The sequence below is a fragment of the Chanodichthys erythropterus genome, chromosome 20 (genome assembly GCF_024489055.1).
Source record: "Chanodichthys erythropterus isolate Z2021 chromosome 20, ASM2448905v1, whole genome shotgun sequence".
Lineage (NCBI taxonomy): Eukaryota > Metazoa > Chordata > Actinopteri > Cypriniformes > Xenocyprididae > Chanodichthys > Chanodichthys erythropterus.
The window spans coordinates 33,296,478-33,315,839 of NC_090240.1; the positions used below are offsets into that span (position 1 = coordinate 33,296,478).

Consider the following 19,362-nt stretch of genomic DNA (forward strand, 5'->3'; position numbering starts at 1 on the left):
TAACTGACATGATCCATGATATCATGATATTTTTAGTGATATTTGTAAATTGTCTTTGTAAATGTTTCGTTAGCATGTTGCTAATGTACTGTTAAATGTGGTTAAAGTTACCATCGTTTCTTACTGTATTCACGGAGACAAGAGCTGTCGCTATTTTCATTTTTAAACACTTGCAGTCTGTATAATTCATAAACACAACTTCATTCTTTATAAATCTCTCTAACAGTGTGCAATGTTAGCTTTAGCCACGGAGCACCATCAAACTCATTCAGAATCAAATATAAACATCCAAATAAATACTATACTTACGCGATTAGACATGCTGCATGACGAACACTTTGTAAAGATCCATTTTGAGGGTTATATTAGCTGTGTGAACTTTGTTTATGCAATGTATTATAGAGTCGCGAGCTCGGGGGCGGGGAGCATGAGAATTTAAAGGGGCCGTAGCCTGAATTGGCACATATTTAATGATGCCCCAAAACAGGCAGTTAAAAAAATGAATAAAAAAAAAAAATCTATGGGGTATTTTCAGCTGAAACTTCACAGAAACATTCAAGGGACACCTTATAATAATAATAATAATAATAATATATGACACATCTGTTCACATTATATATGGAGGATTTGTAAGAATACTGATATGGACCACAAAACAAGCGGCTTTAACTGTAGCAATGAAGCAGATTAATACATTTCAAGGATTAATGTGACATGTTCAGTAATTAAATAAAAATTTGTGACTAACAGCCCAAAGCAGGCATGTTTTTCACAATGCACATCTACATGTTTGATACGTTGTGCATTTGTGTGAATAAAATGAAGCAACACTGAAGAATGTGTATTATAACAGTTCAGACATTTTGCCTTTATTGTGAGTAGAACAGCACAGAAGACCACACTTTACATATATTTAAAAAACAAAAAACAATTAAAAACACCCAAAACGCAGATATACAGTCATTAAAAATGAATAAAAAGTGAATTTAATATATTTATAAGAGTAATACTTGTAATAATGTATAAAAAGACAAATCATCGCTTTAGTAAGCAATCCAAAATGTTCCTATCATGCCAATAAAACATGCATAAATAAAGCTTCCGCACACTCAAATACATTTTAGAACGAAACTTAATAAACTAAAATAAAGAGATCAGCCTAAACCCTGAATGTTCTTCTCAGAGAGAAGGGCCAAAGCATACTTGAAAACACACAAACTCTTTAAAATCCACAATGATACTAGATGTAGGCCGACAGAAACTGCGATATCATAAAAATAGAAGAGTCTTCCAGAGTATTAGAACAAGAGCGAATCTCTATTTATTTTTGCCCTTTCTCTCTCGGCCTGCAAAATGCACCATCCATCCACGCTGTAGAGGGTTAAAAGTTTAAACAGCACCATAGTTTTTCCCCTGGATTCCTTGTTATACAACCATCAAACACAGATTTTGACCCATGAGTATGACACCGATCGACATGAAGATTAAATGTTCTTTATAGCGAATATACATGTATCAATTTACACCCATAGCACTTTATAATACACTAGTATTCCGCCAGTTTACAGTATATTCTTTGGCAGCCTCCATGTGAAACCGTATGAGGATAAAGCCTAGATTTCTGTGATTTCAGTAATGGCTTGAGTCGAACTAGATACCTCGTCCAGCTATCATTAGACTCGATCTTTAGATGAACACTAACCATCATCACAGTAAGTCTGTTGATAAAATCTACTGTCATGCAGCCCTTGTTGTCTTTTATAAGCATTCAAATCTCAGGCTATGTTCGTAATAGCATACTAGAATACTATGCTCAGCTACTAATTCAGCAGTATGCTACATTGCAAGAATGCATTTGTCAAAATATGCAGTGTTTAGGTCAATGCAATGCACTCGTCAGTGTGTATACCGCATAATAAATAGTATTTAATTCCGAATATAGCCTTATTTCGTTACTTTCTGGCAGCACATCCTACCCAAAAGCTTTGAATTTTTCACATACCGCAATCATACACACTAGTTATTTTAGCCACAGACCTGTCAAAAAAACATTCTTGAAAGATTATCATTATCAAAAAACAATTCTGATGGTAATATGACAGACTGATATGTATTCTGGCCAATTAGCTGACTTAAAACTGAATCAGTTCATGATTTTTGTCATGTTTTCCAGCACAATATCTAAACATTCTTAAATCAAGATACATTTACTTGAGAAGCAAAATTACTTTAAGCAAAAAAAAAAAAAAAAAAAAAAAGTTTATGCTTAAAACGTGAGGTCAGAAAAAAAAAAAAAGATCTTGTTTTCCCTTTGAATTAAGTTAAGAAATTTGTTCTCGCTTCAAGCATAAATTCACTTAATTTTGATACATTTTTCAGTATACAAGACCTAATATGACAAAATGACTATGAAGGCCAATTTAACTGAACAGATATTGGTGAATATTGGCCATCACTACAGGACAGTGATTGGACAAAAACAAAAATCAGCAGGAAAGGCCAACAGGTGTTAAAAAGTCTGTTAATTAAGAAAAAAATGGTTGTGACTTTTAACAACATTGCTTAAAAGAAAAACACTACAAAATATAATTAATATGCTATATAAAATAGCTTCGTGGTTTCACACAAATAGCTGTAATATTGCACCAAACAGTGTAATATTGTGTTTGCCCTGTAAGACCCATTGAGATATTGAGGGCTGTCCCGATCGGCTGCTGAGATTGTGTCCCGGATGAACTTTGCACTCTTGGATTTATTGTGAGAGCTACGTGAAATGGATCGCTCAACTTGGGTGTACTGAACAAAGTTGGGATAATGAACTCTGGGCCAGCTAGGAATCCTGGGATATGGAGTCCTTGAGGGGCTGTGTGTTGACTCTAGGCTGAGTGATGGATTGTGGGACCTGTAGTCCAGGTAGCTGGATTGTCGTTGGCATTTTTGAGCACCTAAAAGCTTTTCTTCTGCGGAGCGCTGAGTTTTCTCATTCCTCTTATCCTGCCGAGGAGCTCACGCACAAAGTCCTGGTGTAGAGAGAAAGACAGAGAGAGTGAGACAGACTGCGTGTAGTAACATTCTTCCAGTCTCGTCTACTCATGTTTCCGCTTCATTCACTGTGTAAAGCCCGTGGCTGTAGGTCAGCAACAATGCTGCGAGGTCATTGATTCACAAACTGTGTGCTCGGTTTTGACAGTGGTGCACTCAAACAAGCACGCATGATAGTTTAAGGGTCTGTGATTAGATTAGAGAGGACTGTAAGAGAGAGTTTGCTTTTTATTGAATTATTATAAATCTTACCAACCCCAGGCTGTTGAACTGTAGTCTATATAAAAGAATTATGTAAAAAAGTAAGAGTATGAATATACAGGGACTATATAAATGTAAAATGTAAGTGTCCTCATCGAGTCATGAGTGTAAACATGGGTGTTTAAATTAGACTAAAGGCATCTGTATGTGTGTGTGTGTGTGTGTGGGTTAGTGGGTTATTGTGTCTGCCGTCTTATACATTATGATTTTCATAGTGTTGGATGGATTCTTTGAGCACACGCATGTTTTCAGGTCAGTGCACACTTATATGACATCCACTAGCATGTCCTGAAGCAGTGTGTGTGTGTATTTGTAGTGACTGGTACAGCATGAATTAAAAGACAACATGCAGATGTTAGGCAGTATCAGGTTGTGATTGTTGTGTGGAATCTGTGGCTCTGTTTCAAACACTCACTGGCTACAAAGGCAGCAAGGCGGCATCCTAATCAAAATACAACCTCATAAGTTAATGATTTCGATTTTTTTTTTTTTTTGTCCAAAAAGGCAGCATTTCATGTATCCTTTTCAGATGATATACGCCGATTAGGCATAACATTATGACCACCTGAGCAGATGATCCTTTAAGTCCTGTAAGTTGTGAGGTGGATCCTCCATGGATCGGACTTGTTTGTTCAGCACATCCCATAGATGCTCGATTGGATTGAGATCTGGGGAATTTGGAGGCCAAATCAACACCTCAAACTCATTGTTGTGCTCTTCAAACAATTCCTGAACCATTTTTTCTTTGTGGCAGGAGCATTATCCTGCTGAAAGAGGCCACAGCCACCAGGGAATACCGTTTCCATGAAAGGGTGTACATGGTCTGCCACAATGCTTAGGTGGGTGGTACGTGTCAAAGTAACATCCATATGGATGGCAGGACCCAAGGTTTCCCAGCAGAACATTGCCCAAAGCATCACACTGCCTCTGCCGGCTTGCCTTCTTCCCATAGTGCATCCTAGTGCCATGTGTTCCCCAGGTAAGAGACGCACACGCACCCGGCCATCCACGTGATGTAATAGAAAACGTGATTAATCAGACCAGGCCACCTTCTTCCATTGCTCCGTGGTCCAGTTCTGATGCTCACATGCCGACTGTTGGCTCTGTTGGCTGCAGTTTTGGAGATGCTCTGACCCAGTCGTCTAGCCATCACAATTTGGTCCTTGTCAAACTCGCTCAAATCCTTACGCTTGCCCATTTTTCCAGCTTCTAACACATCAACTTTGAGGACAAAATGTTCACTTGCTGCCTAATATATCCACCCACTAACAGGTGCTGAGAATCTGTCAGTGGTCATAATGTTATGCCTGATCAGTGTATATCCTCCCTAAAATGATGCCTATGTAGGTAGCTCACTAGTTTTTGGAACAGAGCTGCATGTTGGTGGCCTATATTTTACATTATGACTTACATCAGTGGGCTTGTAGCAGTCTGACAGCGATTCCTGAGGGACAAAAAAAAGGAAGATATCATCCTACTGAAACACACAACAACAACGTCAGAAACCTAGACATTTACAGACTTAAAATACAAATACATTCACAACGTGAACTGACTTTTTTTTTTGCATTACTTTGGTGGTAAAAACTCTCAAGGGGGTGCTAGAGTTTATTTTAATGTCTGTGTCAATAAAGCAGATGTTATTATTCAGATAGTATTTAAACATACTTTAAAGAGGACCTTGTTTCGTGTGTAATTTTGCTGTTTGAGCATAAAAAAGGTCTGCAGGGTTCCAAAGCACAAAGTCCCTCCAGCGGGAGTTATTCTCTATATCAGTGTCACGGTTTCTGAACTCCCTGAAACCCCTGATTGTAGTCTTGAGTTTTCTTCCGGGAACGAACGTATCACAATATTCCTCATTTAAATAATTCCCATCCAAGACATATGCAAATAAAGTTCAACAGAGCTTGCAACCATAGTTGGCTAACGTCGTTTGAGAAACGCAGCCCAGAGCATTACTGACAGACTGGAAAGAGAGGTGCTGCAACAATGCAAAATATGTAAAAAAAATTATTTGAATGATATGATAAATAATCAAGAATGACAACCTATTCCAGTTGAGTCCAAAAAAACTAAATGAAGACTTTGTAAAAGGGCATAATATGGCCTCTTGAACTAATTTGATCTAATTACTCAACAAGATTCGCTTAACACCCTTTTCAGCAGTGCAGAGAATGCAAAATTTACATTGCGTTATGAACTGCATTCTGATAAATTTCAGAACATAATGAAACTGAGCATAGCTAGAAGTGTTTGCATTCATGTGCAATGTTTTGGCATTAAACTCTAAATCCAGTCTTTAAGAGGCCGTTTACACTACACCATTTTCAAATAAAAACAGAAAACTTACATGACAACGGCGTTTTGGGGGCCTGGAAACACTACCTTTTGAAAACGGGTTTCAAAATGCAAGTTTTTGAAAATGATACCATTATAGTCTCTGTGTAAACTTCAAAAACACAAATTTGTGAAAACGGTGACGTCAGGTGCAAGCGTAATCATGGAGCATGACATGCAGGAAAAAAAAAAAGGCTAAATCGTACACACGATTTACCATTTCGTTCCCTTGATTTACTAAATCGTGCGCACAATTTACTAAAACGTGCACGATTTACTATTTCATTACCTCTATTTACTAAAACATGCACATGTATTACCATTTCATTCCATCGCTTTACTAAAAAGTGCGCACGATTTACTATTTCATTCCCTCGATTTACTAAAAAGTGCACACGATTTACTATTTCATTCCCTCGATTTACTTAAACATGCACACGTATTACTATTTCGTTCTATCAATTTACTAAAAAGTGTGCATGATTTACTATTTTGTTCCCTCGATTTACTAAAATATGCACATGTATTACTATTTCGTTCTATCAATTTACTAAAAAGTGTGCATGATTTACTATTTTGTTCCCTCGATTTACTAAAATATGCACATGTATTACTATTTCGTTCTATCAATTTACTAAAAAGTGTGCACGATTTACTATTTTGTTCCCTCAATTTACTAAAAAGTGCACACGATTTACTATTTCATTCCCTCGATTTACTAAAACATGCACATGTATTACTATTTCGTTCTATCAATTTACTAAAAAGTGTGCATGATTTACTATTTTGTTCCCTCGATTTACTAAAATATGCACATGTATTACTATTTCGTTCTATCAATTTACTAAAAAGTGTGCATGATTTACTATTTTGTTCCCTCGATTTACTAAAATATGCACATGTATTACTATTTCGTTCTATCAATTTACTAAAAAGTGTGCACAATTTACTATTTTGTTCCCTCGATTTACTAAAAGGTGCACACGATTTACTATTTCATTCCCTCAATTTACTAAAAAGTGTGCACGATTTACTATTTTGTTCCCTCAATTTACTAAAAAGTGCACACGATTTACTATTTCATTCCCTCAATTTACTAAAATATGCACGTATTACTATTTCGTTCTATCAATTTACTAAAAAGTGATCACGATTTACTATTTCATTCCCTCGATTTACTTAAACATGCACACGTATTACCATTTCGTTCTATCAATTTACTAAAAAGTGCTCACGATTTACTATTTCATTCCCTCGATTTACTTAAACATGCACACGTTTTACCATTTCGTTCTATCAATTTACTAAAAAGTGTGCACGATTTACTATTTCATTCCCTCGATTTACTTAAACATGCACACGTATTACCATTTCGTTCTATCAATTTACTAAAAAGTGTGCACAATTTACTATTTTGTTCCTTCAATTTACTAAAAAGTGTGCACGATTTACTATTTCATTCCCTCAATTTACTAAAACGTGCGGACGATTTATTATTTTGTTCCCTCAATTTATAAATCATGCACATGATTTATAAATCGAGGGAACAAAATAGTAAATCGTGCACACATTTTAGTAAATTGTGCACACGACTTACTAATTCGTTCCCTCAATTTAATATTTTTTCTTGCATGTCATGTGCGGGGCTCCATACATATTACATGTTCAGTCTATAGGCGTATAGTGTTTCTTTACAAAGTGTCATCGTCATCTACTGGCCTGGCAGCAGAATACAGCGTTTTTAGTCATTTTCGTGGATCCCTGTGAATGGGGATCATTTTGACAACGTTGTTGTCTGTACATGAAATAAACACATGCTCACACGGGAGTTTACCTGTAGTTTTACGGCTCTCTCATCTTCACTGTTCACCTCCAGGAGATCATCAATGTCTATCTCCACTTCTGGCATTTCCTCTTCCTGTACAAACAGAGATCACACATAGTAGGTGACGTTAGTGGAACACATCCCACACTGTGAAAATCACAAAAAAGAGATCTCTTTTGTATGGAAGCTTGTTTCCGGCACTGAATAAAAATAGAAAAGGTAATTGCAACTTTTTATCTCACAATTCCGACTTTTTTTCTCAGAATTAAGTGATATAAACTGGCAATTGCGAATTATAAAGTCAGAATTGCGTGATATAAACTCGCAATTGCGTGTTATAAAGTCAAAACTGTGAGTTATAAAGTCAGAATTGTGGGTTATAAAGTTGTGTGATATAAACTCGCAATTGCAAGGAAAAAAGTCAGAATCGTGAATTTAAATCCTGCAATTGTGAGTTAATAACTCGCAATTCTGTGAAAAGACATCAGAATTTTGAGATAAAGAGTCGCAATGACCTTTTTTATTTAGTGGCGGAAACAAGCGTCTATACTTTTGTGCCTGTTTTTATAAGGAGTTTTACTGAAACATCTGCAAACATCTGATACTAAAATGACACCACCTCCAAGCAATTGATTTTCCCTCTGGGTCCTGTTCTTCATTAGTGCAGAAATTCTTACAGATTGGATGGTTGTGGTCTAGATAAAATCTGAAGCCAAGAAATTGTGAATTATATGTACATCAGGGCTATTTAGGAAGCGAGAACATCAGGAAACACTCCAGTCACGATCTGAGGTTAATCTGAAGGGTCATTAAGCAGAACGCTGTGATGACAGACAGAACCACACAGACACCGTGAGATGAGGGCTATAAATACACTCCCCTGTTTAAAGGTGAGGAAGAGAGGGAACTATTTTCCATGTGGCAATCGCGTTGGCTCATTTGGCAAATGAGAGAGATGGAAGAATACACATCATCATTATGAAACAGCATTTGTCAAATCTGTCTGTGAATGCCAGGGTTTGTGAGTGTTACAGTTAATGCTGCATTTGCTTGACAGATCCAAGGACAAATCCAGGATTCACTGTCCAAATTTACTCCACCAAATGTGCATGAATAGATTCTTGCATGATGTATGATTTCGTTCGAAGTTTTTTCATACACGTCAGTGCAATGGCAGTGCTTTACTTTCAATTAAAATATTTTTTGTTCACACAATTACAATTGTGTGTGTGTGGGGTTAAGAAAGTGTTGGTGGTTGAAAGGAAAATTCACTTTATGGTTCATAATGTGGAGGAAAAAATATGACAAATGTTGCATTTAGAATAGTTTGTATACTTTTAAAAGTGAGATTATCAAAAATTATGAGTAATATTACACGTTTCTTTTTCTCTAGAGTTTCTAAAGAGATCTCAATATGAAATTGAACATTTCTCATCAGCTTCTGCACAGACCAAATTATCTTAGCTGTGCTAGTATCCACACAAAGGTGGATATTGTGAGTTCATGTAAATCTACAGTGGGACGACATTTTCAGACACACTTTTACATTTAAAGACAAATACAAATGGATGTAGATCAATATTAACCGTATAAATCTGCAGGAACAGACACATATGCACAACAAATGAGACCTTTGACAAATCAGCCTTTTAGAGCACCAACATTGCTTCTTATTAGATCGGTTTGTTAAAATAATGATCCAATCAGTATCCTGGCTGCTGTCAGATTAGCTCATACATCGTGCGCTTACACATTCACCATTACAAGGACTATTATTTTAGATCTTTGTATGTGCGTTTTCATTCCTGGGAGATAATAGAAAGGGAAAATAGTGAAGAAGACAATGCCAGCCACAAAGGCTAAACCAGATAAAGCCAAACCATCAGCAGATCAGTCAAGCTCGCCGCCAAGACATGGCCAATCAATCACAGACTGATTCGACATCAGTCAAGATAACCCGGACACAGATGCCATCAGCCACCTCAACCATTATTTCATTAGCTATATTCACACTGATTCACCAAGGAGAAAGTCAGTAAGAAACCCCTTAGCAACCACCCAGACCACCCTAGCAACATGCTAAAAACTACTCAGAACACCTTAGCAACCACATTAGCCACCTTGGCAACTACTTACATTTTCTTCTAACCAAATAAATAAGTAAAATAAATAAATAAATAAAATAAAATATAAAATTATAATACGTTAAAAACAAAGAATAGTATATTATATATATATATAATTTTTATTTTTTCAATTGCAATAATCATTTGTCAATAAGTAATTCAATGAACAATAAATTACAGATTAATATATATATATATATATATATATATATATATATATATAAATTATAGGATCATGCTGATCTGTTTTGAAAAATCCATATATATATATTTTAAAATATATATATTTACATTTTAAAAATTTTCTATCTATCCATCCATCCATCTATCTACATATTTCAGTAGTTTTATAAAGACTTCTTGTCATTTTCATAATTGTTTTGAGCAATCATTATTGACCACTACAATATGAAGTATTTTTCATTCCAGCTGTGCAAATGTGCTTGCATAATGAATGTCCATTGTGAAAGAAAAGCCGTGCAGGTGGATTCTGGGTACTGAATGTGTGTGCTGTCAGGCCAGAGAGCAGAAAGAGTTCTTCCAGTCTGCAGAACCAGCACAGACACCTTCACTTGACCTATTTGTGCACGGTGCCTGATCGCAGTCGACTGGTGTCTCATCTGCTAACACAAAGCAGAGGGAAGCGATCTCTCTCCCTCTCGGAGCAGACAGGTCAGATCACTGAGGATTTCTATCAGAATAGCAAAGAGGCGTTAGTGTGAGAGAGGTCTTGCGGGAAAGTGTGAAATGTACACAGAAACGCCGACGGCGATGCTCAGAAATCACACACACAAACTCCCACACGATTTGTGCACCAACATAAACAAGCAGATTGTACTGTACCACGCACATATGTGCTCATATAATACCATGCGCATGCATATTCTGTGTGTCACGGATGATTTATGATCAAGGTCCTTCAGCTGGCTGAATAAAGATGATAAAATTGCTCTCTACAATGAACCCATTTTTTGAGGGGGCATCAGTGGCATTTGTGGTTTTATTAGTATAATGTATGTTTGTCTAGGTCATACAGTTTTTGGGACCAGAGTTCAAACTTTGACCTAATAATTTTTTAATAAACGATTTTTTTTTTATAAAGAAGTGCTCACCAAAGCTGCATTTATTTGACAAAAATGCAGTAAAAACAGTAATATTGTGAAATATTATTACAATTTAAAATAACTGTTTTTCTATTTGAATATATTTAAAAAAGAAAATAAAAAAACTTTTCTGTGATGCAAAGCTGAATTTTCAGCATCATTACGCCAGTCTTCTGCACTGTAAAAAAAATAATTGTTGGTTTAACTTAAATTAAGTTACCTGGTTGCCTTAAAATTGAGTTAATACAATGAAGGCGATTCGATTAATCAACAGATACTCAAAATACTATGTTATCTGAACCACATTAATTATCTAAGTTGATTTGACAAAAGAAAAAAATGTTGTGATAACAAAAATGAAAATATTTTTTTTTAGAATGATTTCTGAAGGACCATGTGACACTGAAGACTGGAGTGTATTTTATATATATATATATATATATAATATTATAATATATATTATATATAAATAAATAAATACACATATATTATATATATATACATACATACACTTATCAACACTTTTTTACATAAACTAATTATGCTTCTTAATGATCAACATTACAAATAATCTTTTGAAATTTGCATTGAAAATTATCTTGATTTTAAAAGGCATGATGCTTCTGCTACAAGGTCAGACGAAGATTAAAATCCAAGATAAACAATCAAATTCAGACAGGATCATTTCGAATACAAAACACAAGCACAAGCACTCTGAATCAATACCAACAGTCGAAGTGAAATGAAACGCAGTGGCCATGATATCAGACAGACAGAGCCCTGAAGCGTTGAACATCAAAGACAAACCCCTTCCCCCTCGCTGAAGAGGAAGACAGCGGAGAGGGGGGTTGTGGGTATCTTTTGCAGACAGGGGCATATTAGCAGAACCCCACTGGGCTGAATGTAGAGGACATAGATCTCTGCAACTCTCTTATGCTGTGTTGTGTGTCAGTATACAGAGAGACTGGTTTTTGCTGCCATTCTCAGAAAATGGTGCAATTTGAGTGCCGTCTTTATGACTCAGTACTGATATAATTAACAGGAGACTGAATTTAGTCACAGAATTGAGTACAAAATGCTTTTTCAAATAAAACCATTTTTTCCGTTGCAATATTCATGTCCCTTTATATAGGGAAACTTCACAGACACATTCTGGGGACATCGGAGACTTATATTACATCTTATAAAAGGGGCATTATAGGTCCCCTTTAAGTATAATCGAAGTCAGAGTTGAAATAATAACCAAGTCTTGATACTTTGCAAGGATTTAACCAAATATTTAGGATTGGGAGGCCCGTTCACACCAAGAATGATAACTATAACCATTAGAATCCACACCAATGATCAATATTGTTTTGTTTACACTGCAGTTTTGTCATCTGTCACTTTAAATGCTAAAGCTTTTTAAAGCAGGATGCATTCTGATTGGATGTTAATGTTTTATATGTTCACCATTTAGGAAAAATCATTGTAAAAGTGATTAAAACAATATTGTTTCTCAGTTATATTTTTGGTGTGGCTATTCTTTTAAATTTAGAACAATTTTGAAAGCTTCATCTTTAAGGCCAACATATACTTCACTTTTTACACGTACGCGAGTGTCAGCGTACAAATTTCGTCATCAGTAGTACGCACTGACAATACGCATATGGCCGAATTTTGGTAACCGCACATACCTTGTATGCACAAGTCGCACATGCGCATTTTATTTTTTTGCAGTAATTAGTTTATCCACAAGGTAGTCAAAGAAAACCTGCATAAACAGAACAGAGCGGAACGCATGCAAGCTACAGTGAAGATAGAGGCGTACAGAATATAGACGAGAGATTGTGCGAAGAGGTTAGAAAGTACCCTCATTTGTACAACTCTAGCATGAAAGAATACAAAGACATGGGTTGCAACTCGTGTTTAAAATTGTGCATGCGTTGGAGCCTGTGTATGTGTACGAGTCAAGTGAAGTGTACTTTGCAAGACTGTGCGTTCAACTGTGCGTACACGTAAAAAAAAAAAAATCAAGTATACTTTCTGCTTTATAGTTATTATTGGTGAAAAAAAAGTTTAAAAATCAGCCATAAAAAATAAAAATGCATGTTTATTGAGCACTAATCTGAATATTTTAGCACATATTTTAGTGAATATTTTAGTACAGCAGTGTTACGGAATTCACTTTCACATCCTATTAGAGCGCTATTCATCCTTGATCACACAGAGAGAATCTGCATGCTTGCAAACCGCTGCACTGTGCCCAAAATAGACAGAATCCTCTGCAGAAAACAGCTTAGGCAGCAGTTTGTGACCGTCATTGATTTGAGGACTCAGTTAGACAGAGGACTTCATCATTAGCTTGCACGTATACCACCTCATCTTTGCGTTCAATACACTAATGAACTCCAGATGGACCTGTTTTACTAAGACAAAGCCCATCAGAGCTCTGACACACATGTACATGCAAACTGCAACAAGAAACGTCCAACATTTGTTCTTTGTAAGCCTTGTAAGCACAGATGAGGTGCTGAGAATGCAGAGAAGCTGTAGAAATGAACACACTCATACACACACACACGCACTTTTAGTGTTTCTCAGAGTGTTTGTGTGTGCATGAGATAACATGTTTTACTGGAGGCATAAATTGATTCAATTCCAAATCTAAAATCGTATACTTTTAAACCATTGAATTGCCTATTTTTTTCTTCGTTTTATCGTCCACTAAACGTATCCTATTTTAATTCTATTATATTCTTCCATCCATCTCTTCCTTTCCATTACTTTCCTCTCATCTTCTGTTCTTATTTCTGCTCTAATTCCTTTCCCCCAATCTTCTTCTCCCAGAAGTCACAGAAATTAACCTCCGAAAATCCTGATTATGTTCCACCATTTCTTCTTGCTCATCCTTTTTCTCGCTTTCGCTCTGTTGGATACACTCACTCACTATATGAACACTAAATTCATCTAATCCACTCTGTGCTGTCAATCATTCTGATCGGACGGGGTCAGAGTTCAGCTCTGTGACTGAAAGCCTGTGATATCATAGTCAAGTGATGCTATAAAGCGAGAGATCTGAGGCTGTGCCAGTTTAAGATAATCACAGGCTCAAATATTTGGTGAATGCATTGCAAGCACTGTGAATACTTAAAGCATTCTTGGATTGTACTCAAGGGGGTGATAGAGCAGCCTTCAAATGGTTACATTATTAAAGGGGACCTATTATGCCCCGTTTCACAAGTCTCTGGTGTCCCCAGAATGTGTCTGTGAAGTTTCAGCTCAAAATCTCCCACAGATCATTTATTATAGCTTGTCAAATTTGCCCTTATTTGGGTGTGTGCAAAAACACGCCGTTTTTGTGTGTGTCCCTTTAAATGCAAATGAGCTACTGCTCCAGAAGAGGGCGGAGCTTTAACAGCTCAACAACAACAAAGCTGGAGAATCTCACGCAGCCAAAATGAGGATTGTCAGTAACGGTGTTCAGCCTTACATTGTTCAAACCGGAGTCGACACTGATGGAGAGACTCAGGAAGAAGTTAAAACTTTTAGAATGAAACTGGACATAAATATCTCCCTTTGCATTGAACTTTGAGCATTGTAACTTTGCAGATGCTGTTTATGCTCAAACAGCAACATTACACACTAACTAAAGTTAAAAAAATGAAATCATAATCAAGGACCCAAACGTTTTTGTTCAGGTAGTAAACTAAGTTTATATTAACAGCAAGCTGTCTCCTATTAAAGTAGAACATTGACTCTAGAATACAGTTTATGCTAATGCATGCTACAGTTCCTCTTGCAGCTGAAAAGGTCTGGCTGAATAAATGCTAAAAATTCAATGCATGCTTGCATTGCATCATGAATTATACGTTGACATATTTGGGAATGCAACAATGCATGCAATCAAGCCTGCATTGCTAGAAGCATTTGCAAAACTAGAAACATGTAAATTCATGTACAAGGATAGGTTTCAGACCTCGGGGTTTGGTTAGAAATAGTTGAATTCTGTCAAACTGTCAGCAAGTAATCCCATACTGACCTACTCTTCCTTAAGTAGGTTTGTCTAAGGTGTCACCACCTTACAGTAACCCTAACGGCCATACTGCACAATGGAGATGTTGTTAGTGAGTTGCACGCAAATCCAATCAGATAAACCTGCTAAACACTTTCCCTTAAAGGATTAGTTTGCTCCAGAATTAAAATTTCCTGATCGTTTACTCACCCCCATGTCATCCAAGATGTTTATGTCTTTCTTTCTTCAGTCGAAACGAAATTGAGGAAAACATTGCAGATTTTTCTCCATATAGTGGACTTCACTGGGGTTCGATGGGTTGAAGGTCCAAATGTCAGTTTCAGTGCAGCTTCAAAGAGCTCTACATGATCCCAGACGAGGAATAAGAGTCTTATCTAGTGAAACGATTGGTCATTTTCTAAAAATTTTTTAAAAAGTATATATTTTTTAATCACAAATGCTCATCTTGCACTAGCATCCATGACTTCACACATTACGTAATCACATTGGAAATGTCACGCGGAAGTACCGATCCAGTGTATACAAAGCGAACGTGCAAAGACTAAGTCAAATGGCCTTTACAAAAAAAAAAAAAAAAAGGTAAAACAACGATGTCAGACGATTTTGAATTTGGAGGAAAAATGAGAAACACTGGGTCAGTACTTCCGCCTTTCCAGGGTATTTACGTAATGCGTGGCGCATTGCAGAGCTAATGTTTAAGATGAGCATTTGTGGTTAAAAAGTATATATATATTTTTTTTTTTTTTTAGAAAATGACCATTCGTTTCACTAGATTAGACCCTTATTCCTCGTCTGGGATCATGTAGAGCTCTTTGAAGCTGCACTGAAACTGACATTTGAACCTTCAACCCGTTGAACCCCAGTGAAGTCCACTATATAGAGAAAAATCCTGGAATGTTTTCCTAAAAAAATTTCTTTTTGACTGAAGAAAGAAAGACATAAACACCTTGGATGACATGGGGGTGAGTAAATTGCTTTTGTTTACATTAAGTCTATTGCCTTTCATTGTCACCTGCTGTTAATGGGCGGCCAGACATTGAGCTGTGGTTATTGGCTATGTGTGACTTCCTTCTCTTGTTTATAGAGTAATTGTGACAGGCCATTAAATTACACCTGAGTAAACACCCATTTATCAGCTCACATGCTTAATCTGATTGGATGCTTGATCTTGTAACAGCGTCCTATTTGATGTTGACCACAAATAAAATGCACCACAAATGTTATGTATGAAATCAAAACATGGCACACTTCGTGCCAATGCACATAAGCTGATGCAACTGGAAACCAACAACATCCTCTTCTAAAGCTTTCTATTTTAAACACATGATTGCCGGTGAACTGCTGCCATCAGATGTTCAACTCTAAAGACCCAGAAGAGGATGCTGGGATTGTGTCTAGAGACCATGTTAAAGGTTAATTTACCATATGCTCACGTCTGCTTACTTTGAAGAAGATATATGGGTCATTGACGAATAAGGTTTTTAAGTGTAAAAAACATAATGGAGATAGAATTAATTTTGAAGTTTTATTAAGTGTTAACAATGAGATTGTGTAGTTTTTATAATAAATAAACACTGCTTGTCATTTTTCACAAGATGGACAAAATTGGTCACCAAAAAATAATTCGGTTTAACCCAAATTTCGGTTTTACAGAATTACACTTTTGGTTTTACAAATGACGATATTTTCAAACAATGCTAACAGGCTGATATCTAGCTAGCTAGCTAAAGGGAAAATATTTTTTTTAATATTTAGTAGAAGTTTTTAAAATATTACACCATTTTCCATGTTTTATAGCGGTTGCACCGAATGACCTGATGTTTCAGGACATGCGTATGAGCGAGTGAACACATGAATTTTTCAAATAGTTAAGAGAGAGTTAGTTACTTTGCTTCACAATCATGTGGTCCTGTGCAGGTGTCTGAATGATGTCACATCCTGTCACATGATATTGAACACATAACTTGATCCAAAATGATCCGTTTATATTGGTTACTCCGAATGAAATCAATGAAATTAATTTTTCTTTCTGACATTCTTTCTCATAACAAAGCGATGACTTTTACACATAATCTTAATTTAATGTGGATATATGATGTTATAAAATCATGCCAGAATAAAAAAAATATATATAAATTTGTTACATTTTAAGATATTTTAATCACAAATGAAATGGCTGTATTATATGGAAGAGGATTAGGGCCAAGCAATAATAAAAAAATAAAACCATCTCGAGATTAAAGTTGTTAAATTATGAGAAAAAAAAAAATCATTAAATTTCGAGAAAAAAGTCAAAATAAAATGTTGAGAATAAACCCGTTAAATTATGAGAAAAAAAGTCGTTAGATTATGAGAACAAAGTCATTAAATTACGAGAAAAAAGTCGTTAAATTACGAGAACAAATTCGTTAAATAACAACAACATTTTATCGACTTTTTTAATCGAAATTTAATGAGTTTTTTCTCGTAATTTAACAATTTTAATCTCAAGATGGTTTTATTATTTACCAAATGACCTTTTGACACTTCAAAATCTTTAAAATACATTTATGTGTAGGAAAATATAATTAAAACTTTTGGATTCAATAAAAGAGATCTAGTTGTACTACCTTACATACTTTAGATGTCATATCAAGTTTTTTTTTATTATTATTAAGACCTTTGGACAAAAAAAAAATGACCCGTCAGGTCATTGACTCATATTCAAAAAACAACATGGCATTACATTACCCTAAAATCAACTGTGTTATATATACACTAAACTCAAATACAGAAATGTATTTGTTTTTAAAAGAAAACATTTCCATACAACTATACTTGAATCTATATTTGTATCTGACAGTGTTGAGAGAAACACATTTTTGAATAAAATGGTGAATATCATGTTAAATAGATGTGTTTAATTTAATTAAAACTGAATGAATCCATAATATATAGCCTAATAATTTAAATAAGACATATGACATTTTTTCTGCCCGTTTTGCTCAAGAATCTGTGTTCATTTAAATATCAATTTCCTTATTTTCACTCAGAGTTTGGAAAACTCACAGAATCCTTTTAACGGGGTCGACGTTATTCTGCCTCGCAAGTCAAACTAGCGGTTTCTCTCTTTCTTGTCTCTCTGGGGCCACAGCATCAGCAGAAAAAAAGCAAGCAGCCGCAGAACAGAAACAGCGAGGGAGACAGATAGAGAGAACAAAAGAGGATAAGAGCAATAAGACACCTCACAGAGGTCAGCAGAATTACATTTTGTCATCTTGAAATGAGGACCGACGCTAAAGGATGCCACGCTTTAAAGATCTCTAGCTGTAACGCCATGCATCACACCGCTGCTATAAAGAAGCCAGATGTAGGTCACACAAAGAAGACCACAATTTATCAACCTATAAACCCAAGGGGATGGTGTGCTGTAGCTTTGAGGTTAAAAATCTCTGGTCAGCACTGTGCCCTTGATCAAGACACTTAACCTCATGTTACTCCAAGAAGACTAAACCAGTGATAAACTGTAAAACAAAAGCTGAAAATAACCAATCATTTGGTCTGGCTGATAAGTGAAATGTTGGTAGATAAATCTACACTGCTGTTGTGTTTCTAAAAGATGGCATCCAAAATGTAAGGTCCAAAATGTAAATTATAAAATACTATAAAAAAGTCAAAGTATACTTGACTGTACTGCAAGATGCTTTGCATAAATGCTAATTAGAAAGATAATATTCAATATTTATTATAATTTTAATTTCTGTTATAATATTTAATAGTAATAATAGTGTGAATTTACAATCTGAATTACGACAGACATTAGAAATATAAATAATAAAAATTTAAAATAATAATGAAATAATACATTTAAAATATGTTTATAATTATTAAACAAAATCCTCCTAACAATGAAAATAATAAAACTATATTCACTGTAAACGAAACTAAAATAAAATATAATTAAATAAAATTCTAAACGATCATTAAAGTAGGCCCAAAGAGCTCTTTTATGAAGTTCCGGTTCTGGTCCAGTCTTACCTCACAGTCGTAAAGTTCGCTCAGCTGTTCAATGATCCATTCCTCCAGGATGAGTCTCTTCCGCAGCTCCTTTCTGTCGTACTTCACGGTCACTTTGCCCTGCTTTTTCTGCACCGGGTCATCCCTTTGCATCGGTCCGGAACCGGCGCAACCCACGCCGGGCTGAAAGAACACTCTTCCCGCGGCCGGGGGCAGCTGTGCGGTCGTCTCAGCGCTGGCGGTGGACATTGCGTCGGTGATGGCGATGATGATGGTGCTGTCTGAGGGGTGTGAATGCAGGGACACAGTTTCTCACACCTGCTATTTAAAGCGCAGCGCGAGCATTTAAAGGACTCCCGGCGCGTGGGAGGGGAATGTCAAGCCAATGCGCGCGTTCGCGTTTAACGCTGTGAGTGCCAGAACGCGCACAGTATTGGTGAGACGGGAATACCTCTGCGCTCGTTGGACACAGCATCAGATGATAATATCTATCTATCTATCTATCTATCTATCTATCTATCTATCTATCTATCTATCTATCTATCTATCTATCTATCTATCTATCTATCTATCTATCTGTCTGTCTGTCTGTCTGTCTGTCTGTCTGTCTGTCTGTCTGTCTGTCTGTCTGTCTGTCTGTCTGTCTGTCTGTCTGTT

General features: G+C 36.0%; 1 protein-coding gene across 1 annotated transcript; it reads right to left on the bottom strand.

Moving 5' to 3' along the window:
- Positions 1-847: 847 nt before the first annotated feature.
- ppp1r14c (protein phosphatase 1, regulatory (inhibitor) subunit 14C) lies at positions 848-19,010 on the bottom strand. The gene is made up of 4 exons (XM_067371629.1): positions 18,727-19,010; positions 7,475-7,558; positions 4,715-4,747; positions 848-3,020 (listed from the first exon to the last, which is right to left on the bottom strand). The coding sequence occupies exons 1-4, from the start codon at positions 18,952-18,954 to the stop codon at positions 2,946-2,948; spliced, it is 420 nt and encodes a 139-aa protein (XP_067227730.1). The 5' UTR covers positions 18,955-19,010; the 3' UTR covers positions 848-2,945.
- Positions 19,011-19,362: the final 352 nt, after the last annotated feature.